The sequence below is a fragment of the Tetrahymena thermophila genome, assembly GCF_000189635.1.
Source record: "Tetrahymena thermophila SB210 genomic scaffold scf_8254815, whole genome shotgun sequence".
Lineage (NCBI taxonomy): Eukaryota > Ciliophora > Oligohymenophorea > Hymenostomatida > Tetrahymenidae > Tetrahymena > Tetrahymena thermophila.
In genome coordinates, this window is record NW_002476571.1 from 39,799 (window position 1) to 62,638 (window position 22,840).

At 22.6% G+C, this 22,840-nt stretch overlaps 6 protein-coding genes across 6 annotated transcripts; 4 read left to right on the forward strand and 2 right to left on the reverse strand. All coding sequences in view use genetic code 6, as the record gives it.

Moving 5' to 3' along the window:
* Nucleotides 1–107: 107 nt before the first annotated feature.
* On the forward strand, nt 108–2,203 carry TTHERM_00197760 (hypothetical protein; the record flags this gene model as incomplete). Its single annotated transcript, XM_001006957.3, has 2 exons — nt 108–389; nt 551–2,203. The coding sequence occupies exons 1-2, from the start codon at nt 315–317 to the stop codon at nt 2,201–2,203; spliced, it is 1,728 nt and encodes a 575-aa protein (XP_001006957.1). The 5' UTR covers nt 108–314.
* An 833-nt stretch (nt 2,204–3,036) lies between these two features.
* Nucleotides 3,037–5,858, reverse strand: TTHERM_00197770 (kelch repeat protein; the record flags this gene model as incomplete). The annotated part of the gene is made up of 8 exons (XM_001006958.3): nt 3,037–3,125; nt 3,181–3,399; nt 3,452–3,495; nt 3,765–3,927; nt 3,984–4,224; nt 4,286–4,709; nt 5,162–5,532; nt 5,712–5,858. 8 exons carry the CDS (start codon nt 5,856–5,858, stop codon nt 3,037–3,039), a joined length of 1,698 nt encoding a protein of 565 aa, XP_001006958.1.
* Nucleotides 5,859–7,224: 1,366 nt separating this feature from the next.
* On the forward strand, nt 7,225–11,795 carry TTHERM_00197780 (permease family protein; the record flags this gene model as incomplete). The annotated part of the gene is made up of 5 exons (XM_001006959.2): nt 7,225–7,726; nt 7,918–8,273; nt 8,412–9,015; nt 9,297–10,908; nt 11,087–11,795. 5 exons carry the CDS (start codon nt 7,225–7,227, stop codon nt 11,793–11,795), a joined length of 3,783 nt encoding a protein of 1,260 aa, XP_001006959.2.
* A 1,678-nt stretch (nt 11,796–13,473) lies between these two features.
* TTHERM_000197789 (kinase domain protein) lies at nt 13,474–14,577 on the forward strand (the record flags this gene model as incomplete). Its single annotated transcript, XM_012795334.1, has 6 exons — nt 13,474–13,538; nt 13,728–13,817; nt 13,867–13,956; nt 14,093–14,188; nt 14,295–14,354; nt 14,535–14,577. 6 exons carry the CDS (start codon nt 13,474–13,476, stop codon nt 14,575–14,577), a joined length of 444 nt encoding a protein of 147 aa, XP_012650788.1.
* Nucleotides 14,578–15,338: 761 nt separating this feature from the next.
* On the reverse strand, nt 15,339–19,416 carry TTHERM_00197790 (kinase domain protein; the record flags this gene model as incomplete). Its single annotated transcript, XM_001006960.2, has 21 exons — nt 15,339–15,429; nt 15,490–15,579; nt 15,641–15,730; nt 15,809–15,898; nt 15,957–16,046; nt 16,151–16,240; nt 16,297–16,386; nt 16,757–16,846; nt 16,944–17,033; nt 17,091–17,180; nt 17,281–17,370; nt 17,501–17,590; nt 17,661–17,750; nt 17,805–17,894; nt 18,097–18,186; nt 18,311–18,400; nt 18,458–18,547; nt 18,909–18,998; nt 19,056–19,148; nt 19,205–19,294; nt 19,352–19,416. 21 exons carry the CDS (start codon nt 19,414–19,416, stop codon nt 15,339–15,341), a joined length of 1,869 nt encoding a protein of 622 aa, XP_001006960.2.
* Nucleotides 19,417–20,603: 1,187 nt separating this feature from the next.
* On the forward strand, nt 20,604–22,610 carry TTHERM_00197800 (hypothetical protein; the record flags this gene model as incomplete). Its single annotated transcript, XM_001006961.3, has 1 exon — nt 20,604–22,610. One exon carries the CDS (start codon nt 20,604–20,606, stop codon nt 22,608–22,610), a length of 2,007 nt encoding a protein of 668 aa, XP_001006961.1.
* Nucleotides 22,611–22,840: the final 230 nt, after the last annotated feature.

The following is a 22,840-nucleotide window of genomic DNA, read 5'->3' on the forward strand; positions in this document are numbered from 1 at the left end:
TAACTTTGATGGTAGTTTGATAGAAGGAGGAAGGTATAAAGGAAGGAAGATGTTGGGATTAATATTAAGTTAGAAAAATAATAAGGAGATTTGGAGAGAGAGATAAAGAAAGAATTAATTAATTATTTAATTTATTTATTTATTTAATAATAAAATCAACTATTTATTTGATTAAAAGCAAAAAAAGCAAAAGTAAAAAGTAATAATTGCAAAAAGTAATTATAACCTTAATTAGAAGAAAATTAAACAAAAAAACAAACAAAGATTAATTAGCGAAAACGCAAATAAATAAATTACAAGAGATATAAAGCAAAATGGAATAGGATTACATCAATACTGAGCAATAGCAATAGGGATAGAAGTAGTAAGAAGCCACCACCGAAAACAATGTAATTTATTTAGCCTAGCTTACTTATTTACTAACTTAACTTTTGTCTATTTTTGTAAAACAAACGGATGACAAGAAGATTTAGTTATTTTTTTTAATTAATAATTTGTTTGTTTGTTAACTCCCTGACTAAAAAAAAATATCAAACTAAAATATTATTAGGTGGTGTTTCAAGATCAATAGGAAACCAATTAGATTGAAGAGCAAGTTCAAACCATACCAATTTACATGGATTGTGGTTTGATGCCTGAATTCAAATCAGCAGATTATAAAAGCTTAGAGAGCATTAAGGAGACATTTGCTCCATTGAAGAATATTAATGATCCCAACTTTACTATTCCTAACTTAGAAAGTGCAATTTTTTTGAAATTTTCAAGCTCTAACAAGGACCATTTGCACAAGGCTATAAAATATGGCATTTGGACAACCGTTAATCATCAAATAAACTAAATTGAAAAAATATACTAAGAATCTTTAAATAACCCATTAGCTTAAATTTACTTTTATTTCTTCTTTGAAAACTAGCTTTATGGTATGGCTAAGCTAAAGGAAGGTTTCAATCCTAATAAGTCTTTCTAACTATGGACAGAAGAAGCTAGATGGTTCGGTATTTTCGAAATAGAATGGATATTTGTAGGAAAAGTTGATGTAGGTAGCGAAAATTAAAATTAGGATAAATCACTCAAATTTAAACAAGAATAGGCCTTGAAGCTCTTTGAATTCGCAAAGAAGTCAGATTTCTAAACAGTATTCAATGACTTTGAATCATTCGATTTAAAAGAAAAGGAAATTCGTAAAGTCAGAGAAGATAGAGAAGGAGAATACTACTAAAAATTCTGTTAAACCCACAGTTAAAATTAGTTTAACTACGAGAAAGGCATTTTTCCTGATAAGAGAAACAAAAACTATCACAAAGGTTTCTAGCATAAAAACAATTAGGGATACTATCAACACAATTAAAACCATTAAAATTACAACCACTATTAAAGTCACCACTATTAAAACTCCTATTACAACCAAAACATCGATGGAAACACCAACAACAACAATAACTACGCTATGAAAAACATGAACTAACATAACTACTAATTTATGACTTAACAATAATAGCAACAAATTCTCTCAATCCCCTACATTTAAACCCCTGAGGATTTCGAAAAATTCATACAAAGTTAGCCAAAAATTTACTTCAACTAAAATGGAGGATTTAAGAAACATACTAATAAAAAGTATTTTAACAATAACAATAACTAACAAAAGGGATATAGATTTAATGCTAAGTATTAAAATCAATAAAAGCCATTTAACAACAACGATTAGTAACTACCCACTGATCCCTCATCTTCTCAATCTCCAACTGTTGAACATCAAGAAGTTAACTCCACTGAATAAACCTAATAAGTTGAATAGAACACCAACAATTAACAAAATCAACACTATCATAAGAACTATTAGCATCATAGCCATTACAGATAAAACAACGGCTATAATAACCAATACCACTACAACAATAACAACTAATAAGTAAATGGAAACTATAATAACAAGTTCTAGCATTATAAGAACTATAACAATAATGGATACTATCAAAATAATAACGGAAATGGCAACTACTATAACAATAAAAAATATAACAATAGAAACTTTAAGCAAAACAACTAAAATAGGTAAAATAGATAGAATATTTAATCATAGGGATACTAAGGTGATTAGAATGATTTCCCTTCTATTAACGATGTTTAGCATTAGAATTAAGTTGATGATTTAACTTAAGTTGAATAATAAATGGACGCTATCAATATCTCCTAATAATGAATAAATGAGTGATTGATTACCAATCTAATCATTTATTTATAAAATTATATTATCTAATAGCATTATTTTTATTCATACTACTAAAACTCATTTTCTTCTTTTTTTATTAGCTAACTAACTAACTAAGTAACAAAATACCTCAAAAGCCACCGCCTAATACTTTTAATTAAGAAAATTTAAATTTTGTCAAGGTTTAAAAAACTTTTGATCAAAAATTATTTAAAAATCTGGGAATAATTAAACTAATGAGTGAATAATTCAATAAATAAATAATTGTATTTCGTCAGTAATTAATGATAAAAAGAAATTAAATCACATCCAAAAATTTAAATTTCACTGATATCCCACCTTATATAATTTAAAATAGCTAAAATCAATCAATCAATTAATGAATCATTTATCGAAGATTTAAATTTAAGCATTTTATTTTAGTGAAAATTAAAAACAAATGTAGTAAATTAAAAGATGTAGGATAAAAAAGCAAGAATAACAAATAGTAAATAATAAGTAAATGGTATACTAAGAAATCAATGAGTTCTTTTAGAGAATAAAAAAAAATGAAAAATGAGGAAAACAATTAAAATAAATTTAAATTAAGAAATAAGCATTCAATCAATTATAGAAACATACTTTCAAATTAATAAACATTTATTTAAACATTTTCAAATTAAATAAAAATTCTTTTTTTCATTGTATATTCATTTTATTTCTTTTATTTTTGTATTTTGGTTGTCATTCTCATTTTGTACTTATTTAAATTTTTACTTTTATTTTATTTTAAAATTTATTATTCCTTTTTTAATATAAACAAAGCATTAATTAAGCAGGCATTTTCAACTCAAAAATCCTATAATTTAAATACTGCAATCAGCTCCTTCTTTATCCTAATTGCATTAACATAATCCATTTTATTAGCAAGTACCTAATGTTTTTTAAAAAAAATAAAGTAAAATCTTATAATCTCAAACATTTAATACCACTATTAGAGCAGTCATTTAAGCAAAATGTTTTTCCACAATAATCTCCACCAAGTAATTTTTAACAATTACAGGAACTTACTGGATAATAATTAACGCAAGTACCTGCATTTCCACATTAGTTTTTACAATCAACAGTAGAGCAATCACTTGAAATAAAGCCTATTCCTGCTTATGTTTAAGAGCAAGAAGTGCACTAACCTTATGAATTACACTGACCTTTAATATACAAATTAATAATTAATTTAAATAAGATTTAGTTTTAATTTACCATTCCCAAAGCACATATAGCAAAATGGAGACTCAAAAGAATTACTTTTTATTTAAAAAAAATTAACTTAGAACTAAGTTATTAAATGTGCTGTAAATTGTTAAACCATTAAGCCATAAAAATATTTTTCGTTGTGAAATATTTTTAATGAAGAAACATTTTCTTAAAAAAATGTATAAAATTTAGATGATTTATTAAATTATTTGTAAACTAATTTGAGATTTATAAGAAAATCAAAATATGAGATTTAATGCAAAAAAGCTAAGTTTTCACATTTAATATATCATTTTTAATAAATTTTATCCTTTTTTACATGTCATTTAAGCACATTGAACCTGGACAAAGCTAATTTTAGCATAAATCTCCCCAATATTAATCAAGACACCAATGCTTTCCATACATACATTTTGCCATATTATGGTTTGTTGAAGCTTTATTGCAGTCATTGATACCCAATATATAAAATGATAGTTAACCTTTATAGAGATAAAAACCTTTTATGAATTTATGATTTAAGAAAAATATTAATTACTTTGAGCACACGAAGGACTTGCTAAGGTTTAATCTTCACAACCTCCTGTCATAGTTATGCCAGAGGAAAAAGAGTTTATTGAAAATCCAATAACTTTTTGAGGAGCTACTTATGAAGAGTATTAAGGTATTTTTAATTGAGATATTTTTCCATTGCTGAAACTTCTAGCATAACCTTTCATAGAGTAAGTACTCCCACTATAACCTCCAAATAAAAATGTAAAATCTTAAGCATAACTTAACTTTATAAACAGAAAAAAAATTCATTAAAATTGAACTTGTTTACTTTAAATTTTAATTTACTTTTGCACGTTATTAAGTAAAAAACTAAGTGTAAGTAGAAGGAAGTCCATCTTGTGGCTAAATCCATACCTTGTTAGTAACATCATACTTCCAAACATCTTAAAAAATATTTCCTTATGCATCCTACCCTCCAATTAAGTATAAGTAGGGATCATTTTATTTTTTTACAAATGAGTAATTTGATCTACAACTCGGCATTTGAGTAATTGCAACAGAGCAGTCATATGGTCCTCCGAATAGAGTCATTGTGGGTGGGGCTTATTAAAGCTTACTGAGATCTGATGGAGAAATTAGTAAATAATCTGTGTAGTTATCAATTGTAACACTTGCTGTAGTTCCATCCCACAAAACTAAATTCAATACAACTTTACTAAATATATTATAATCTGCTAGTTTCCAAGCACCATTAGTTATATCGTAATTCCTTATTTTTAGAAGTAAAGAATATTAATTCATTTGTTGAGTCTTCTTATAATTTTAAAGAACTAGTTTGAATTAATAATCGATTAAAAATTAATTTCAATCCTTAAAAATCAAATAAATAAATTTTTATTTAAAATAATTTATTCATTTTTAGTTGATTTATTTTTTTTTATTTCAACAAAAAAGACAAAAAGAAAAAAAATATATTTTTTTTTATTTTAAAAAAGTTTAATTTACTATTGATTTTTTAATATTATTTTAATTTTGTTTTATTAGCAATTCTCTAATGTAAATATTTAAAAATATTTTTTTTAATTTAAATTAAATTAAGATTATAAAGCTAGTTCTTAAAATATTAAGTTAGTTACTAAACGATCTTTATTTTAAATTTTACATTCGTATTTTAATATATATTGATGTCTTTTTTGTTTAAAATATAAAAAAACGATTTACCATAAATCATTCATAACAGTAGTAGAGGAAGATTTACCTCCAAATAACCAAATTTAATTATTTTAGCTGTCACAAATAATTGAATGCTCTGCTCTTGCTAATGTATTAGCTAGTTTTTAATATGAGTTTGCAGCTACATCATATTTATAAAAATCACCACAGAAAGAGCTTCCAGTACAATAGCCTCCATGAAGAAAAACATAAGTATTGCTAGAAGTTACAATTGAACAAGAAGCAAACTTAGTTCTTCCTTACATAACTGAACCTCCAGGTGTTATTTTGGTTACTTAATATTTCTGAACATCAATTTAGTAAATATTTTAGTTTAACACATTTCCATTTAATATTTATCCTCCAAATAGCAAAATCATCTATTTATTTTTAAAAATACCATTAATTCTCTACACTTGCATAAGAAAATTAATCTTTAAAGCTGTGCTTTTTTATTGAGCTTAAAACATAAAATAAATTCTTCTAAATAACTTAAGTTATCATATTTGGTTTAATTGAAAAATCATCTAAAGTTATTAATGCAATAAATGAAGTGTACTTGAGAACCGGCAGCAGTAACATACTCCACGGATTCATGGTAAACTAAATTATTTGGAACATCTCCTGTGAGTTAAATTGCTTTCCATTCAGCTTTTATGCAAATTATAACACTTAATAAAGCAAAAATGTATAAAAAATTAGTCATATTTTCCTTATTTTATTATCAAAAGTAGAAAATCGAATACTAATAAAAGTATCAATAAAATTGAAAGTAAATCAGTAAAAATTCATTTAAATCCAATAAGAAAAATTATTTGTACATATCTTATCAAAAATAATGAATATTATTTACTTCTCCTTTTTGTAAAATCTATTAAAATGTATATTCCTATTTTATTCGTCAAAAAATTATTTTTTTAAGGCAATATTTTAAATTAAAAATGATCTTTAAGTTTTAAACAATTTTAGTAATGAATTCATAAAAAAAATGATAAAAATTTAAAAATATTTAATTAAATAGCAAAGACATTTAAAGATTTTTAAACTAAAAGCTATTGAAAAATTAAATTATTTTGATAAAAATAAAATAGATGGAAGATATTTTGAATAAATGTTCTACAACTCTTCATCATTTTTTATTTCTTTATTATCTTTAATTTAGTTATTTTATAATTATATTTCATTTATTTAACAACTTTATTTATTATCTTTAATTTAAATATTTATTAGCTATCAATAATAAAATTAACATAAAACCTCATTCTTAATATACAAAAAATTAGTCTTGGTAATATGAGGGAGAGTCACACAATATAAGCAACAATTTTTCAAAAAAAATTATTTTTTTTATAATCTTTATATAATAGTACTTCTGTTACATAAATAATATTTATTAGTTTTTAAAATATATGTTTCAATTAGCAAAATAAAATAATACTCAAGAATAATTTAAATAATTTATAAATATAATTCATTAATTTTAAAATTAATAATCCAACAAATTAATTATATTATACTGCGTGATTATTCTTAAAGTCCTTTTTTGAATTATACTGTTTCGAACAAAGGAAGAAATATTGTATGATAAAATACGATTTAAATTTAAAATGAAATTAAAGTAATTGATTACTATCTAGGAAGAGATTTTGTTTACTTTGCTTTCGTACATTAACTCAATATCTAAATTTTTTGAAAGTTTTCTATTCAACTATTAATTTTAATTAAACTCATTGGAAAGATGAACAAATGTTGTTTGATTATTATATTATACATAAGAATAATGTTATGTAAAATTGAGTAAAAAACAACTAGATTATGTCTTACAGTAAAAAGTACGCATAATTAGTAAGTATATTTTATGCTTTGTTAACAAGATTTATTTCTAATTATCAAGACTGATGACGGTTTTGATAGAGAATCTAAGAAATCGTGCATGCATATAAGATAAACGATAAAAATTACTATTGGCAGAAATACATTTAATTTCAATCAAAATTTGCTTGAAATAAATTATTTAAAAAAGTGGATTTATTTATCAGATTTTTAAAGAAAGGTTTTCTTATCAATTTAAAATGGATAGGGATTACATATATGAAAAGCAAAAGGTGAAGGGACAGTCATTTATAGGCACAGCCAAAATTATTATATAGTACTTAATAAATGATATCAAGAAAAAGCCCAGATCCTTCAAAATCGGCATATTTTCAATCTTTTTGGTCATAGGTTTTATATCAGCGATTGAAAGTGCGTTTTAATTAAGTCCTGTTATATTTCTCACAATCGGAGAAGATTAAGCAGGAGATGCAGATATAGTTTTAACACCTGTTTCTTTTCAAAACAGGACATTTTTTGAGAAAAACAAGTTAATAGAAGAAAGTTAGAATAATTAATCTGCTTTTAGCTCTATCAGATTGATTAATTCAAGTCTTATTAATGATATTTGCGAAAATGTAGAAGGAATACAAGGATGTTCTCCAAGATGGCTTTTATTGGCTGATCTCTACAATTCTAATCCCGAAACTACTACCCACCAGAAATTTAGAAGCTATGTCATTACAATTGATTCAGTTTAAGGTATTCATTTTATTAAAAAGCTGGATTTTTAGCTATTTAGTTGATAAGTATAGATTGTCATTTAAATATTTTAATATTTATAAATTTATTTAAAATCAAATAGCATTTGCATAAAGAATAAATATAAAAATGAATAATTTTATTTGAATTAAAATAATAAAAAAATTTTAATTAAATTTTTATTTTTAAAGAAAGGAGCATCGGAGTAGGAAGAAGATTCAAAGGTGATATCTTAAATGAAGGCGAGGCGTATGTTACAGCTCCAACAATGAGAGGATTAAATCTGAAAGAAGGAGATAAAATAACTTTGAATATTGATATGGTTGAAGCTATACTTAAAAATTAAAATTTATTACAGCTGAAATTAAAAAATTAAACTACAGAAGCAGTTTATGAAGCATTTTCAGAAGAATTTAGGAAAATTCTACTTTAATCGTTCCCTAATCTTATGCAAAATGAAGAGTAGGAAATGCATTTAGATAAGCAACAAATAGTGAGTATAATGAATACTTTAAACAAATATTCGAATACCATGGAAAACTAAAACGTAAATGATGAATTCTAAATATATTTAAATTATAAATTGATTATCATCTTATTGATCATTAAGATCTTCAATATTTTAAGCATTTTATTTCATTTAAATAAAATTCAACAAATCGATAACTTATTTTTAACTAAATAGAATAGGCAAGCAATGTATTTTGCATTATAAATGTATTTAGAATAGTAAGGAATTTCAACCGGAGATTTAGATATAATTAAGATTTTAGAACCGTCATTTTAAGATGGAAGTATTAAAAAAATAGTTGAGTAATTAACTATAGAGTCAAATAATTTACCAGAAGACTTTCATTTAAATGTTACTGAATTCTCTTAGCAAATTACACCGGTATTAATGAAGGCCATGAACTTCACTTAGGATTTTAAAGTAGTTTTTTCAGTTGAAAGTACAAAAGGTAAATGGGCATCTGCTCTAGGAAATACAATAGTGATAGATTCTAATTACATACTACAGTCAGCTTGGCTTGGTATTTCTTAGACTATTAAGAAATAATTGGATAATCCAGAGCTTATTTAGAAAAATCCTTCCTTGAGCTTTATTAAAATCTTTTACAATTAATTCAATTTAAATAATACTATTTATAGGAGATTAGAAAATCTTGATCTGAATCAATATGCTATGTCTTCAAATGTTATTTTTAAAGAAAGAATGCACATTTACACAGGAAAAAATTAAATTTAAAAAAATATAGTTTAGTTAACTGATAAATTTGCAAAATAAACAAGTAAAATATTATCAAGCTTTCATTTATTTACTTTAAATTTCAAATTAAATTTAAAATAGTATTAATTTGAATTAATTACAATCATTATATCCAAAGAATAATAAACAATAATGCAATAAATTTATTTAGATTTTTCAAAAATCAAAAAAGAAATTTTAAAAAATTTTTTACATTTTTTAGGAATTTAAATGAATTTTTGTTAAAAATATTTGAAAATTTAATAAAAATTTTAGATATATTTAAAAATAATTTTGTTAATAATTAAATTAATATTTGAATAGATGATATTCATCCTGTATAAAGTACTGCTCCTCTTTCTATAGTAGTAAGTGGACTTCTCATACTTAAAATGTTTTTAGATAATATGATAGCAACAAGCATATTTTTACTTTTTATGCTTGCAGTTTTGCTAATTTATTCTTTGATGATATCTGATGTTGAAGAGAAAACTTATGAATTTGGTATGCTGAGAGCTCTTGGATTCAAAAAAGTTAGCTTGGTTTATTTGCTTATAGCAGAGGGATTAATTTTCGCTTTTCCTGGTCTTGGACTTGGTTTACTTATGGCCTATTTGGTTAATTCTATTATTGCATTTGTGATATTTAATAGGAGCATGGTTGTCACTTCGTATGATTTGCACTGGAGTGCTGTGATTCTTGCTTTGTGTTTAGGTATTTTTATCCCCTTACTTTCAGTTTACTTACCTATTTAAAGAGCAATGTCAAAAACTTTAAGGGATAGCTTAGATTTATATCATAGAGTTATTAACGAGATTTCTGTTTCAGTCCAGAAATTAGAGAGATTGGGAATATCTTTCTCTTAATTTATTAACTCAATAACTTTGATTTTAACTGGTGTTGTTTGCTACTACTTTGCTCCAGCTGCTTTTGTGTATTAAGATTTAGCCTTATTCTTGGCAATTATTAATGTAGTGTTGATTTTGATGATTATTGGTTTCACTTTATTGCTTAATTTAGCTTAACCTCTTGTTGAGAGAATGTATGTCAAATTATTTTTATGCTTCTTCAAAAGTTCTAAGCACCTAGAGTCCATCATCACTAAAAATATGGAGGGCCATCGCAGAAGAAACGGCAAGACAGCTCTAATGTACACAGTTGCTTTAAGCTTTTTGATTTTTGCTGGAACAGGATTTAAGTTATAGAGTAAATCTATAGTGGATAATCTAAAGAGTTCTTTAGGCAGTGATTTAAAGGTGCTATTACTTAGAGACAAAAGAGGATTGGATGAATTTGGAATGAGATAATTCTTAGATAGTTACATGAAAGAGTTCCCTGATCATATTTAGGCTTACTCGTTTATTACTTTACCAATTGATTCATTTCCATAAATGTCAAAACCTAAGTTCTCTTCTTTGAGCTAATTCCCTACTAATAGAAACTTACAGCTAAGAGGTATAGAAAAGAACTATTTGAGTAGTACCTTCTTAGATTTTTATTACCCTCAAGAATTTGATCCGAAAATGGAATTTCCGTATCTTGAAAGTGATTAAAGTGTAATCGATGCAGTTTATGGTCTTTACACTGATGATGGAATACAAAAACTGTAAAACAGTGTAGATTTCTATAAAGTAGGATCTAATTCAGATATTAGAGATTAGAATTTAATGGGAGGTGGACAAAGTAATGAAAATAAAGATTAAGAAGATCCAAATGAGCCATTAAAAGGATAAGATGATAATGGTCCTATAAACTAAATAAGTAGACACAAATTTGAAGACCAAGAAGTAAAGCTTATCATACCTTCAGGGCTACATTATATATCAAGTGTGGATGTAAATACTCCCTGCCTCTTGAACTTTGAAGGTATAAAATATCGCTGCAGGATCAGAAACACTTCCAGAAAATTTCCTGGTTTTCGCTTTAGTTCATACAGGTAAAATTGATTTACTTACAAAATTAATCAACATTAAACTAATTAACATTCAAAAAACCAAATATGAAATCATTATTAACTCATAAATAAATAAATCAATGAATTATTTTTTGTTGAAGCAATAAATTTAAATAATTAATAACTTTATTTTAAAATTTGTTTATTTTAATTTTAACAGGCAAATTTCATTTTTTGGAGAGATTTTAACGAGCATAGAATAATTTAAATATTTGGTGGATAGTTATTATTATTACAGTGGAGATGCAGAAGAATAAGACGTAAAAGAGTTCTTTTCTTAAGTGATGCCAAACAGCACATATGGTATTCCAAAGAGTTCTTTAAACATACAATTTAAATAAAATCTGAGTCAAAAGTAAAGAGAAATTATTGGAAATGGACTAAGGAACTACTTTAAATCAGATTTCACTTAGTTATTTGATGTAAATACTATCATTGAATAAGTCTAAGAAACTTTATTTTTTATTGATCTCTTCTCTTTAGTAATTGCCTCTATTTCTATAATACTCAGCTTTTTCTTGATTTTGGTTTCTTTCGTAGCTAATATAAAAGAAAATAGTTGGGAGTTCGGTGTGCTTAGAGCAATTGGCTTAAGTAAAGTGCAAATAACTAGAGTCTACATGATTGAATCTTGTTCTCTTGTTTTGGCAAGTGGAACCATAGGCACAATTATTGGTTTAGTTGTAGCTGTTACTCTTACCTTACAAGTGCTCATGTTTACAGAATTGCCTTTCAGGTTTGTTTTCCCTTATGAAATGTTCTTTACAACATTCTTTTTCGGCCTTTTCATAGCTGCTGCAGCATCATATACTGCACTCTCAGAGTTCAAAGACAAAGCTATATCAAGTATTGTTAAAGGGTTAATCTGATTATTTGCTATTCTTATGATCTCTTTCAAATCCATCGATTTCAAAAACATAAATTTAATTTTACATTTGCAAATCTTAAAAAAACATTAAATAAAAAATTTTTAGTCAATGAATAAAAATTGTTAATAAGAAGAAAGTATTTTATTTAGAAATAAGTTATAAAAATAAAATAATATTTTTAACATAATTATATACAAACCCTAACAGAAGATATTTAATAAAAGGATTTTTGTATTTTTATATAAATATATTTGACTGAATATTAAAAACTCTAAAATTTCATCTCTCAATTTAAAAATATAAAGCAAATGTATGTCATCTATATTTTAATAAAATATTATCATAGCTATACAATGTTTATTAAGATTTATAAAAGCAAAAAACTTTTTAAATAATTAATGACAACCAATAAATATATTTTTTCATAATTCATCCTTTTTAGATAGTAAATAAGGTATTTATTTATGTTTAAGAATCTTAAATTACTAAATAAGAAATTACAATATTATGAAATTGTTTATTACAGTTTTAAAAACTGTAAAGTCTTTAAATAATTAATGAGAATCAATATATTTTACTTATATTCTGATAGCAAATAAATTTTAAATATTGCAGATTACTTAATATGAAATTATAATATTATTTAATTTATTATTCCCACTTTAAGCAAAAAGATTTATATTACTAAAAAAATATTTTTAAGAATTAATAAAAGGTTTTTTTGTATAATTCTGTTATACTTAGAAAAATATATATATCTTTATAATGAATAACATTGAGATAAGTCTTTCTAATTATCTATCTATCTATCTATCTATCTATCTATCTATCTATCTATCTATCTAAATATCTTTATTTTAGTCTGTCTGATATCTTAAATGGAAAATCATATACTTTTTTAAATAAAATTTATTAAATAATTAAAAACAATTAATTCTTAATTTGATTTAAATTCAGTTAAATATAAAATAAAGAGATTTACAACAGAGTAGAAACAGTAAGTAAATTTAATAAAAAAATAAATCTTAAATTTAATTTATTACATTAAAGAATAATCATAGTTTTAATAACGAATTCATTTTTATATTATTTATTCATTTTTTATCAAAGTATCTCAAAAAATATTTTTATCAATAAAATTTCATTTAAAAAAAATATTTTAGTAATTTAATTGTAGATTAATAAAAGCGAATAATTTTAAAAAAATTTAAATTATTCAAGTAGACAATTAAAAATAAAGAGTCTACTAAAGTAATAGAAAATATTATTCAAAATATATTTTTCATTTCTTATCAAAAGTTTTGATATTTTGTTATTATTAAATTATTAACTAAATGAATAATTTATATTTACTTTTTTGTAATTAAACTTTTTAGTGATTTTAACCTATTAAATAAATTGATTTATAGAAAAAAAACTGCTAACAAAATGTAGGTTTAAACAAATAAATGCTTCCAACTTAAAAAAGTATGCTGCTTGGTTTTAAAAAAGTATTTAAATTTAATTTTTTATTAGTTTTTATCATCTGACTTATAGAATCATGTCAATCTTCATTTATTTTTTAGGTAATTCTTTTAAATTCTTTGATGCTGTTAATTAATCTATTTATTTTTAAGATTTAATTTATTTAATACTGGAATGTTTAATTATTAGTGGAAACAAAATAACTAATAACGAAATGTAATTGTTTGGCGAAGCATTATCACAATGCACAAAATTAAGAATTTTGAAGTTAAATCTATAGTAAGGATTGTTTTTATACTTATTTTAATTAGAAATACTGTAATCCTCATATATTAAGGCCAACTCCTTTCCCTAAACGAATCTTATGATTTTATTGGTCTTATTCAAACTTAAAATAAAAAACTAAAAATCTACCTTAATATATGAGGAATTACATAATTTAATTAATTATTTAATATATTTAATTAGAAACAATTTAATTGGACCTTACGGAGTAAATGTGATTAGTTATGGATTTTTAAACTATATAAATTTAAATAAGTTGACATTGAATCTTTAGTAAATAATAATTAAATAAGAAAATATTTTTAATTTTTTATTAATAAAGTAACACTAAAATTGGACCACATGGTTTACAATATTTATCAAAACATCTAGCGTTTTGTAAAAACCTCACATTTTTGTCAATAAATGTTTCGTAAAGATTTTAATTTTATCTTTGAAATTTATTTTTTTGTTTGAAATATTTTTCTTAAATTTTTATTTTACTTTTTTAATAAATTAGATTTTGTAAAAAAACATAATTTATTTTTAATTATTATTTTATCTAAAAGTAAGAATAACGTCGGTAACTTTGGAGCTTCTTCTTTGGGAAAAGGTTTAGAAGATCTTAAAAATCTAGAATACTTGAATATTGATTTATCATAAGGGTAACTAACTTACTTCTCAATTTCTAATTAATTAATTAATTTACAGTTTTTCTTCAGTCAAAACAGTTAAATATTTTTATCTAATATTCTTGTAACTTTAAATAAGTAATGAAGTTAGAGTTTTAGGTGCTTAAAATTTAGGTAGTGGATTTGGGAATCTAAAAAAGTTAAAATATTTAATTATTAACTTAAGGTATGAATGTTCATCAATTTATTTTACTTTTTTTTCAATTTTTATAATAGAATTATATCAGCATTTTTATAGCAATCAAAAATACATCAAAGAACTAACTAATTCAATAATTTATTTTCGAACTTAATTACTATTTACTTGACAATTTATTAGTTATGGTTTAAGCTAAAAAGTATTTTTTAAAAATTTAGTTTGAATAATATCGAGAATTAAGGTTTATAAGGTTTATATTTCTAATTAAAGTGCTTTGAAAATCTAAAAATTATAAACATCGATATTTCTGGAATGTAAAATGTTTTTTTTATTTATTTACACTTTAATTTAATTTTAAAAATTCTAAATGATTGAATGACCTTTAATTTATTTTATTTAGAAAACAAACAATAAAATAAAATAAAAAAATTTACACTTATTAATAGTACTAATAAAATTGATGATAATGGTATTTACCATCTTTTTGTAAGTTTAAAAAAGAATAAATCTTTAAACTACTTGAAAATAAACATAAGGTAAATTGAGACATTTAAAAATATATATGAGTGATTTGATAGATTTAACTTTTAAAATATTTAAATATCATTTAAATTAATAACATTTTTGATTTTTAAATTAATTATTTTCAAAGGAAAAATAAAGTGACTGAAAAAATCATAAATTAAAAATCTTGGGTTAAAAGACTAAAAAGAATGGTGCACTATGAATTCTTGTATTGATTATATTCTTAGAGTTTCAACTAAAAAAATATAATAAATTATTTTATTTTCTAATAATTATATTTTATACAAATAAATCGAAAATTAAATTTTAGTTTGATTGATTGATAAATTGATAGATAGATAGATGTTTTTATTTATGAGAAAAAAATATAATTTTTAAGTAAATTATTAAGTATAAAATTTTGTATTTTGTTTGTTTTAAACCATTCCATATCTTCTACTTTAAGCTTTTTAGCAGTATTCAAAGAACTAATTTGAAATTCATTAACCATTTTGCTTTCTTTAGAATCTTTTACATCTGTTTTGAATTTTCTTTATTTATCTTATTATTGCTTTATAAAATATAAAAATTAAAGTCAAAAATAAAAATATTTTTTTCTATAGATAAATACCTTAAATCAATATTTAATATTTTTAAGTTCTTTATCTATGCTATATTTTATGCAAAATTAACGATATTTTAGCTAGAAATTAAGCAAGAGCTTTAATTAGTTTAATAAAAAATATCATAATAGATATTTAAATCAAGTTTAAGCAACTTACTTCAAATTAACATCTAAATAAGACAAGCTAATATTTTCTTATAATGCTAAAGACAAACTGGAAATACCTTATTTATCAATTTTATTTAACCTTTTTCATAAATGATAATTATAAATAAAAAAAGTTTTATAAGTCATCAATCTATATTTATTATTTAAATTTAAATACATTAAGTTAAGAGTCAGTTCTTAAAGATTTTTGCATTCTAAGATTGCAAATGCCAACTTAGAAGTACCTTATCCAGTTATTTTGTTATCTCTTTAGTTTATAAAATAAAAATTTAAATCTATAAAAAAATCAAAATAAGTTGAAATACCTTAAACCTAAATTCAAGGACTTTAAGTTTTAGTAGTTTACCAAAACTCTAGATATGTCAGTTACACCTTAATCAGATATCTTGTTCGATCTAAAGTATAAATAGAAATTATTTTATAAATTAATTATTGAATTTTCAATAAATAAAGTTAAATTCCTCAATAAAATTAAATAATTAATTTTTTATAAAAATACGTCAATTAAAGAGATAAAGTTTGTAGATTTTAGCAATTTGATAATCCATTAAATAAATCGAATGCCCCTTAAGATTCTATATTACTAAACCTTTTATTTTAAAAAATTAAAAAATCTAAAAATACTACCAAAAAAATCTTATTTACTAAATGTCTAAGATAAATGTATTTAGCTATTTTGATTAACCAATTCCTAAGCTAAAACCAAGGATTCCTTTATCACCAATTGAGTTTCTACTATTAAAAATTAAAAAAAACAATATTAGTTGATAAAAATATAATTATATATTTTCACATAAGTTGATTTTCTTAATAATAAAGAAAAAAATTCCTTTTAAATTTTAAAAGAAGAAATTTATTTTATCATATCTATTTTTTAGTTTATATTTAAATAAGGTAAAGTTGAGATAATTTAATTTATTTTTGAAGAAATAAATCAATATAAAATAAATTTTGATCAGGATAATAGTAGTCATCAATTTTATGATTTGAGATGATTGAATAAATTTTTTTTTTCTCATTTTTTTGATAATCTCTCTAAAATTTTTAATTTGAATCTTTGTTTGTATAACAAGTATAATATTTAAATTTTAATATTTGTTTTTACCTCAAGTTTAAATTTAAAATTGTAAGATTTTAGCATTAACCAAGGTTATTTCCAAATTGAGAGGCTCCATCATTTTCTATCTAGTTATGACTAAATAATAAAAATGAAATATTTTTTTAAAGTTTGAGGTATTTTAAAAAGCTAAAAGTAATTAAATATTGATAATTATAAATTATAAATATTTTACTACAAACTTATAGTTAAATCTTTTAAGTTAGAGCAATATTTCAATCCATCGCTTAAGCCAAATGCTCCTTATCCAGTTATTTAATTATAGCTATATTTATTAAATATATTAATAAAAAAAAAATCATTTATTTTATATTTAAATTACCTTAAGTTTAATACTGCTTAGACTAATCTTTGGTACTGCTTTAATCCTATCCCTAAATTTTTAGCTCCTGTATCTCCAATTTGATTACGACTTATTATAAAATAAGAAAATTAGAATAAAAATTTTAAGAAAATAAAGTATTTCTTTTATGTTAGAAATTAAAAATAAAATAATTAATTAATTAATTTACTATAAACTCAATGTTAAATTTTCAAGATTTTTGCATTATCCTAAGCCCTCACTAAAAATAGTAGCACCATCACTTCCTATATTATTTTCTCTAATTTATTTATCATGTTTAATATTCTTTCATATTATATTTTTCAATATAAAGCAATCAAAGCATCAAAAATAGTTTTTATTTGTTATTATTTAAATATTGTTAATTTTTAAAATAAAAATTTCATTACCTTAAATCTATATCTAAATGTGTTAATTTTTGGCATAAGCTCAGTCCTATACCAATGCCTTATACTCCTTCATTTCCAATAATATTCCTACTAATTTTTGTTTTTAAATTAATATTTAATATTATATCAAGTAAAAATTATGAATGAATGAATAACCAACCTTAAGTTTAAGTTTAATATTTAAAGATTACTACACTAACCTATTCCTTTTCCTAAGCTTGATCCACCTGACTCTTTGATATTACATTCCCTAATACAAATAATTTTAAACTTAACAAATTTTAGTAATAAAATATTAAATTACTTCAAATTAAGAGTTAAGTTAACTAAACTTTAAGATTAACCTAAGCCTAATCCTATAAAGGTTGCTCCTTCATTGCAAATATTACTTTGACTTAAATTTATAAATGAATATAACTTAAGCAAATAAATATTTTTATCTTACTTTAAGTTTAATTGTAAATGTTTTAAGGTTTAGATTTAACCTAACTAATTTGATAAATTTTATATTCCTTTAGCTTCAATTTAATTTTATCTTCTCATAACAAACATAGGAGTTTAATTTAATTTTTTGGATAGAATTAAAAAGATTTTACTCTAAATGCAATTCTAAATTGCTTAGACTAAGACATTAACTCAAATTTAAACCAAATTCAGAGCACTCAACTAAAGTTATTTTATTTATTCTAAAATAATCAATAAAAATAATTTATGCATGTAAAATTGATTTATCTTATTTCATTAGATTTTTTTGTTGATTAAGCAATTAAATTTTAGGTTATTTATTTATTAAAAATTTAATATACTTACTGCAAATAAAGAATTAAATTTTTTAATGTATTTAGCTCAGCAATTTAGCTTGATAAACCTGATAGACCTATGTCTCCTATTTAATTTGCACTAATTTAGTATATTTTAATTCTAATTATATACATTCTTGTAACTTTAAAAAAATACGTTAAATCGATTATTATACTTTCCAAAGTTTAGGATTTACCAATCCCTTATCCCAATAATAAAGCACCAGACTCTCCTATACTATTAAATCTTATAATAAAATGTTTATTTAAATTTAAGCTTTAAAGAAATAATTAATTTCCATAAAAACTGATGATTCACATTAAAAATAAAAAATTCACTTTATTTTTTGTTTATTGATTTAGTTTAACAATATAAAAATAATTTATGTTTTATTTCTTAAAAATGTTATTATATTTGATTTTTAAAATTTTTAATCAATCTTAATAATTTTTTTCAAATTCCTTTTCATCAAAATTTTTAAATTTTAATTGAAGTAAATCGGTGTTAAATTTTACTTTGCAATATAATCTGGAATGTTAATTTAATATTTAATTATGTTTTTTATTTAATTTTTTTTAAGATTCAAATTAATATATTATTTTATTACTTTAAATTTATATCTAAATTTTTAAGGTTTTTACAAAGCCCTATTCCATATCCTAATCCTTAAACTCCCTCTGATTTGATGAAATTTCGACTTTATTTAAAATATAGAGATACTAAAAGTATAAACCAGTTTTATAAATTTCTTTACACTGCAAAACTAATTTTAAGAGTATTCAGATTATCTAAGTTGATTAAACTTTTCCCTAAAAAAATAGCTCCTTAATCATTTATCTAGTTTCGCCTTTATAAAAAATAAATTATTAAATGATTTATATTTTATTATTTTAAATAGCAAACCCAATATCAATATCTAAATATTAAAGCTATTTTAATTAAGTTAATCCACTTGCTAAGCATTCAATTCCTTCATCACCAAGCTAATTTTCCCTTTTTAAAACAAAAATATTAAATATGAAATTTATTAACAAAATTAGGACAAGTTACAGCAAAAATATTTTAAGATTCTAAAGATTTTTAGATTAAATTAATCTAGGAATAAAATCTTGCATTCCTTTTAGCCCTAATTTTTGGTATCTGCATATTAAAATCATTTATTTATTAGTAAAAAATTCAAAACTTATAATTTTAATATTAAAATCACCCTAAATTTAGTTTCATCATTTGATAGTTAGAAGATTCAATGCTAAGAAACTTTTTAGCATAAAAAAAGGTTATTTAAATGGAATCATATTCTAATTTAAGTTTACTTGTTTTGATGAGTTAAATACCATTTCCAGATATCAATTTCTTTTTTTTCTCCTTTATCTAATTTATTTTTTAATTTGCTATGTAATTTAAAAATATAAATAAAATAATTGTTGGTTTAATCTTTTTATCTGTTTCAGGTAATTTTTATTATTTAACTACAATTTCTTTCATTGTAATATAATAAATTTGGCTCTATTTTATTTGTTTTTATAAAATCTAAGAATAGAAAATGAAAAAAATTCATAAATGTAAAAAACATGCCCTAAGAATTTTAAGATAATTCACAAAATTAAATGTAAATTTTTAATGATTCGTTAATATTAAAAACATTTTCAGAGTTTATTCTGTTTGATTGCATATACAGAATTATCAAATTTCAAAATAAAAAAATGTCTTTGATTTGGTTTTAATCTAAATAAATATAAATTTAAGATTAGAAATTCAATATTTTTTTATTGATTTGTTTCAAAAAAGTTAATTAGCACTAAATATTAAGATAAAATTTTTCAAATGACTTATTTTAAATGGCTTAGAAGGCAAATTTTGTTGCTATTTAAATTAGGTTGTTTATTTGTTTAAATAATAATCAATATAATTATTGAATGAATGAATATATTTTAAATGCTTTATAATGGAACATGTAAGTAAATAATAATATCTAAATAAGATATGAGGTAGGATATTTTTGTGATTTAAGAAACCAAAGAGTCAGTTAAAAACCAACTAATTCATTCAATTTAAAAACCAAAATTTCTATGCTTTTCAAAAATTTAAAGAGCAATTGATGAGTAAAAAAACAAAAATTCAAAATAAGTCGTTTAAGAAGATATTAATTATTTATTTGTTTGTTTTTTTGTTTATTAATATTGTTTGAACAGAATATATCCAAAAAAACAAAACAAAACAAACATAAACAAAATAAATCAAAATCAAAATAATCAATTAATTTTTTTTTTTTGCGATAATTGATATTAACCATTTAAATAGAATGATAGCATCAGACTCAAGTGATTCATAGAGACAACTGTTGTCTTACCAATAATAATAGCAATAGCAACTATAATCTCAATACAATTCTCCTGACCTAAATAGCTTGAGTAAGGAACAGATTTCTCTCAGCAACTAGAACTCGTAGTCTTCTCGCAAACTATTCAGTAGAAGTTGTTGGGAATAGCATCAAATAGATGACTTCTTTGAGAATTTTCATCAATATATAGCAATTAAATTTGGTAACGCTATGCCATTAAAGTCAAAATACAACTACAACTGCCAACTTTATGAAATTTTTGAAGCCGTAAGAAGAGAAGAAAGTGATTAAAAGAAAATGCTAGCTGCTTAATAAAAATAGAGTTTATAGCAGAAGTCTTCATCTAGACTCGATACTTAAGATGATTAATCTTCAATTATGTCTCAATCTCCTCAGCTTTTAAGCGAATTTATTAACAGTAATAATACTAAAAACAATGTTAACATCTTAAATAATAACTTTGCTAATTATTTGAGAACTGAGACTGCAAATGAGTGTGGTTATTTTTAGAATTAAGCTTAGCTTCAACAATAATAACAATAAGTTAGAAGAATAAGAACTTAGAGTTGTGATACAGCAGAGGATGCATTTATGTTATTTTAGTAGCAACAACAATTTAAACAAAGCTAGCAGCAATTCAAGATGCAGTAGTTGATGAACCCAGCTAATTCTCTGAGAGGAAGATTTTCTAGAAAGATTAACTTAGAGCATTAATATCCTAACCTTATTTAAGAAAAGAGAATCCCTTTACAAAAATAAAATAATAACTAAATAAACAATGCTTAATAGGCTGCATAAAATGGCTTCTCAAGACAAAGCAGCAATAACTCTATAAGTATTACCAAAGCTAATGTTAATCAAGTCAATCCTTTCTTAGCAGTACAGCAATTTAAGAAACCACGCAGTATAACAATTGGCTCCAGTTAGTAAAATAATACTCAAATGAATACAATTAACAGCTAGATTTAAAGTACTTAAAATTATTATTAAAACCCCTCTCAATTTAACTCCGTAAATTAAGGAAACTAAAACCAAATACCAAGCTAAATTAACATAGAAATTCAACAACAAAATAATTTAAATAACTTGTAGAATATGAATAATTAAATGAAAGATAATTAATAATAGTAATATTATTCAGTCAATAGCCAAGCCAACAAAGAAAATGTTAATCCAAATATAAATAATATCACCAATAACAATAAAAATAGCAGTTTATCTCAATAAAATAAAGATTATGAACTTGCTCATGAAAACCTAAAAAAGAGAATCGAAAATATCTAAGCCAATGTTAAAGTCTCTAAAGCTGATTTTATGAAGCGCTTGTATTCAAACGTTTCTTAGAATCCTTCATGTCAAATATCAATATAGAGTATAGACGTTTCTTAGTTACCTAGTTCAAACCCAACAACTTAAAATCACCACTAAATATAAATTAATTAATAAAAAAGTCATACCAATTTATAAAAATTCAATGAAAATTTTAGTATAAATCAAAATACTACAGAAAATCCTATAAGTCATTTATAATTTAATAATTTAATCAACGTTGGCCCTTAAAGCAGATAGTAATCTTAGAGCAACAGCAGCAATGATGATCACTTAAATAGAAACCACTTAAACAATAAATTAAGAACATTTGCGGGTAGAAAAGCTTTGGCTGAAAAGGAAAAACAAACTACAAATTAAAGTACCATTTCAAATCATCCACTCGCAGAATAATTAAGAGAAAAAGTAAAGAAATAATGGGAGATTAACAGAGAGAGTATAAATATTCCTTAATAGCAAACAAAATAAAACAATAACCCCAACAACAATAATGTTAAAGTATTTATTCCATACTTCTAACAAAACACAAATTAAATCTAATAATTGTAGTAATAATAATAACAACAATAACATCAATAATTATTGTCAAACTAATTTTAACAAAATGTTCAATACAAGCCAATTAAAAGAATTTATTGAAGTTAAAATTTTTATTACGATTAAATAAATAAATTAAAGATGAAGAATAAATAAATAAGCAAAAATGTTAAAAAATATAAATCAATAGCAAGCAAAAAAAAAACAAACAAATAATTAAATAATTATAAAAAATTTTCTTAAAAATAAATGTATTTTACAATATAAATTCTATAAATTAAATGTAATTAAAATTTATAACTAAATTTATTTTATTTTCTCTATATTTTGTA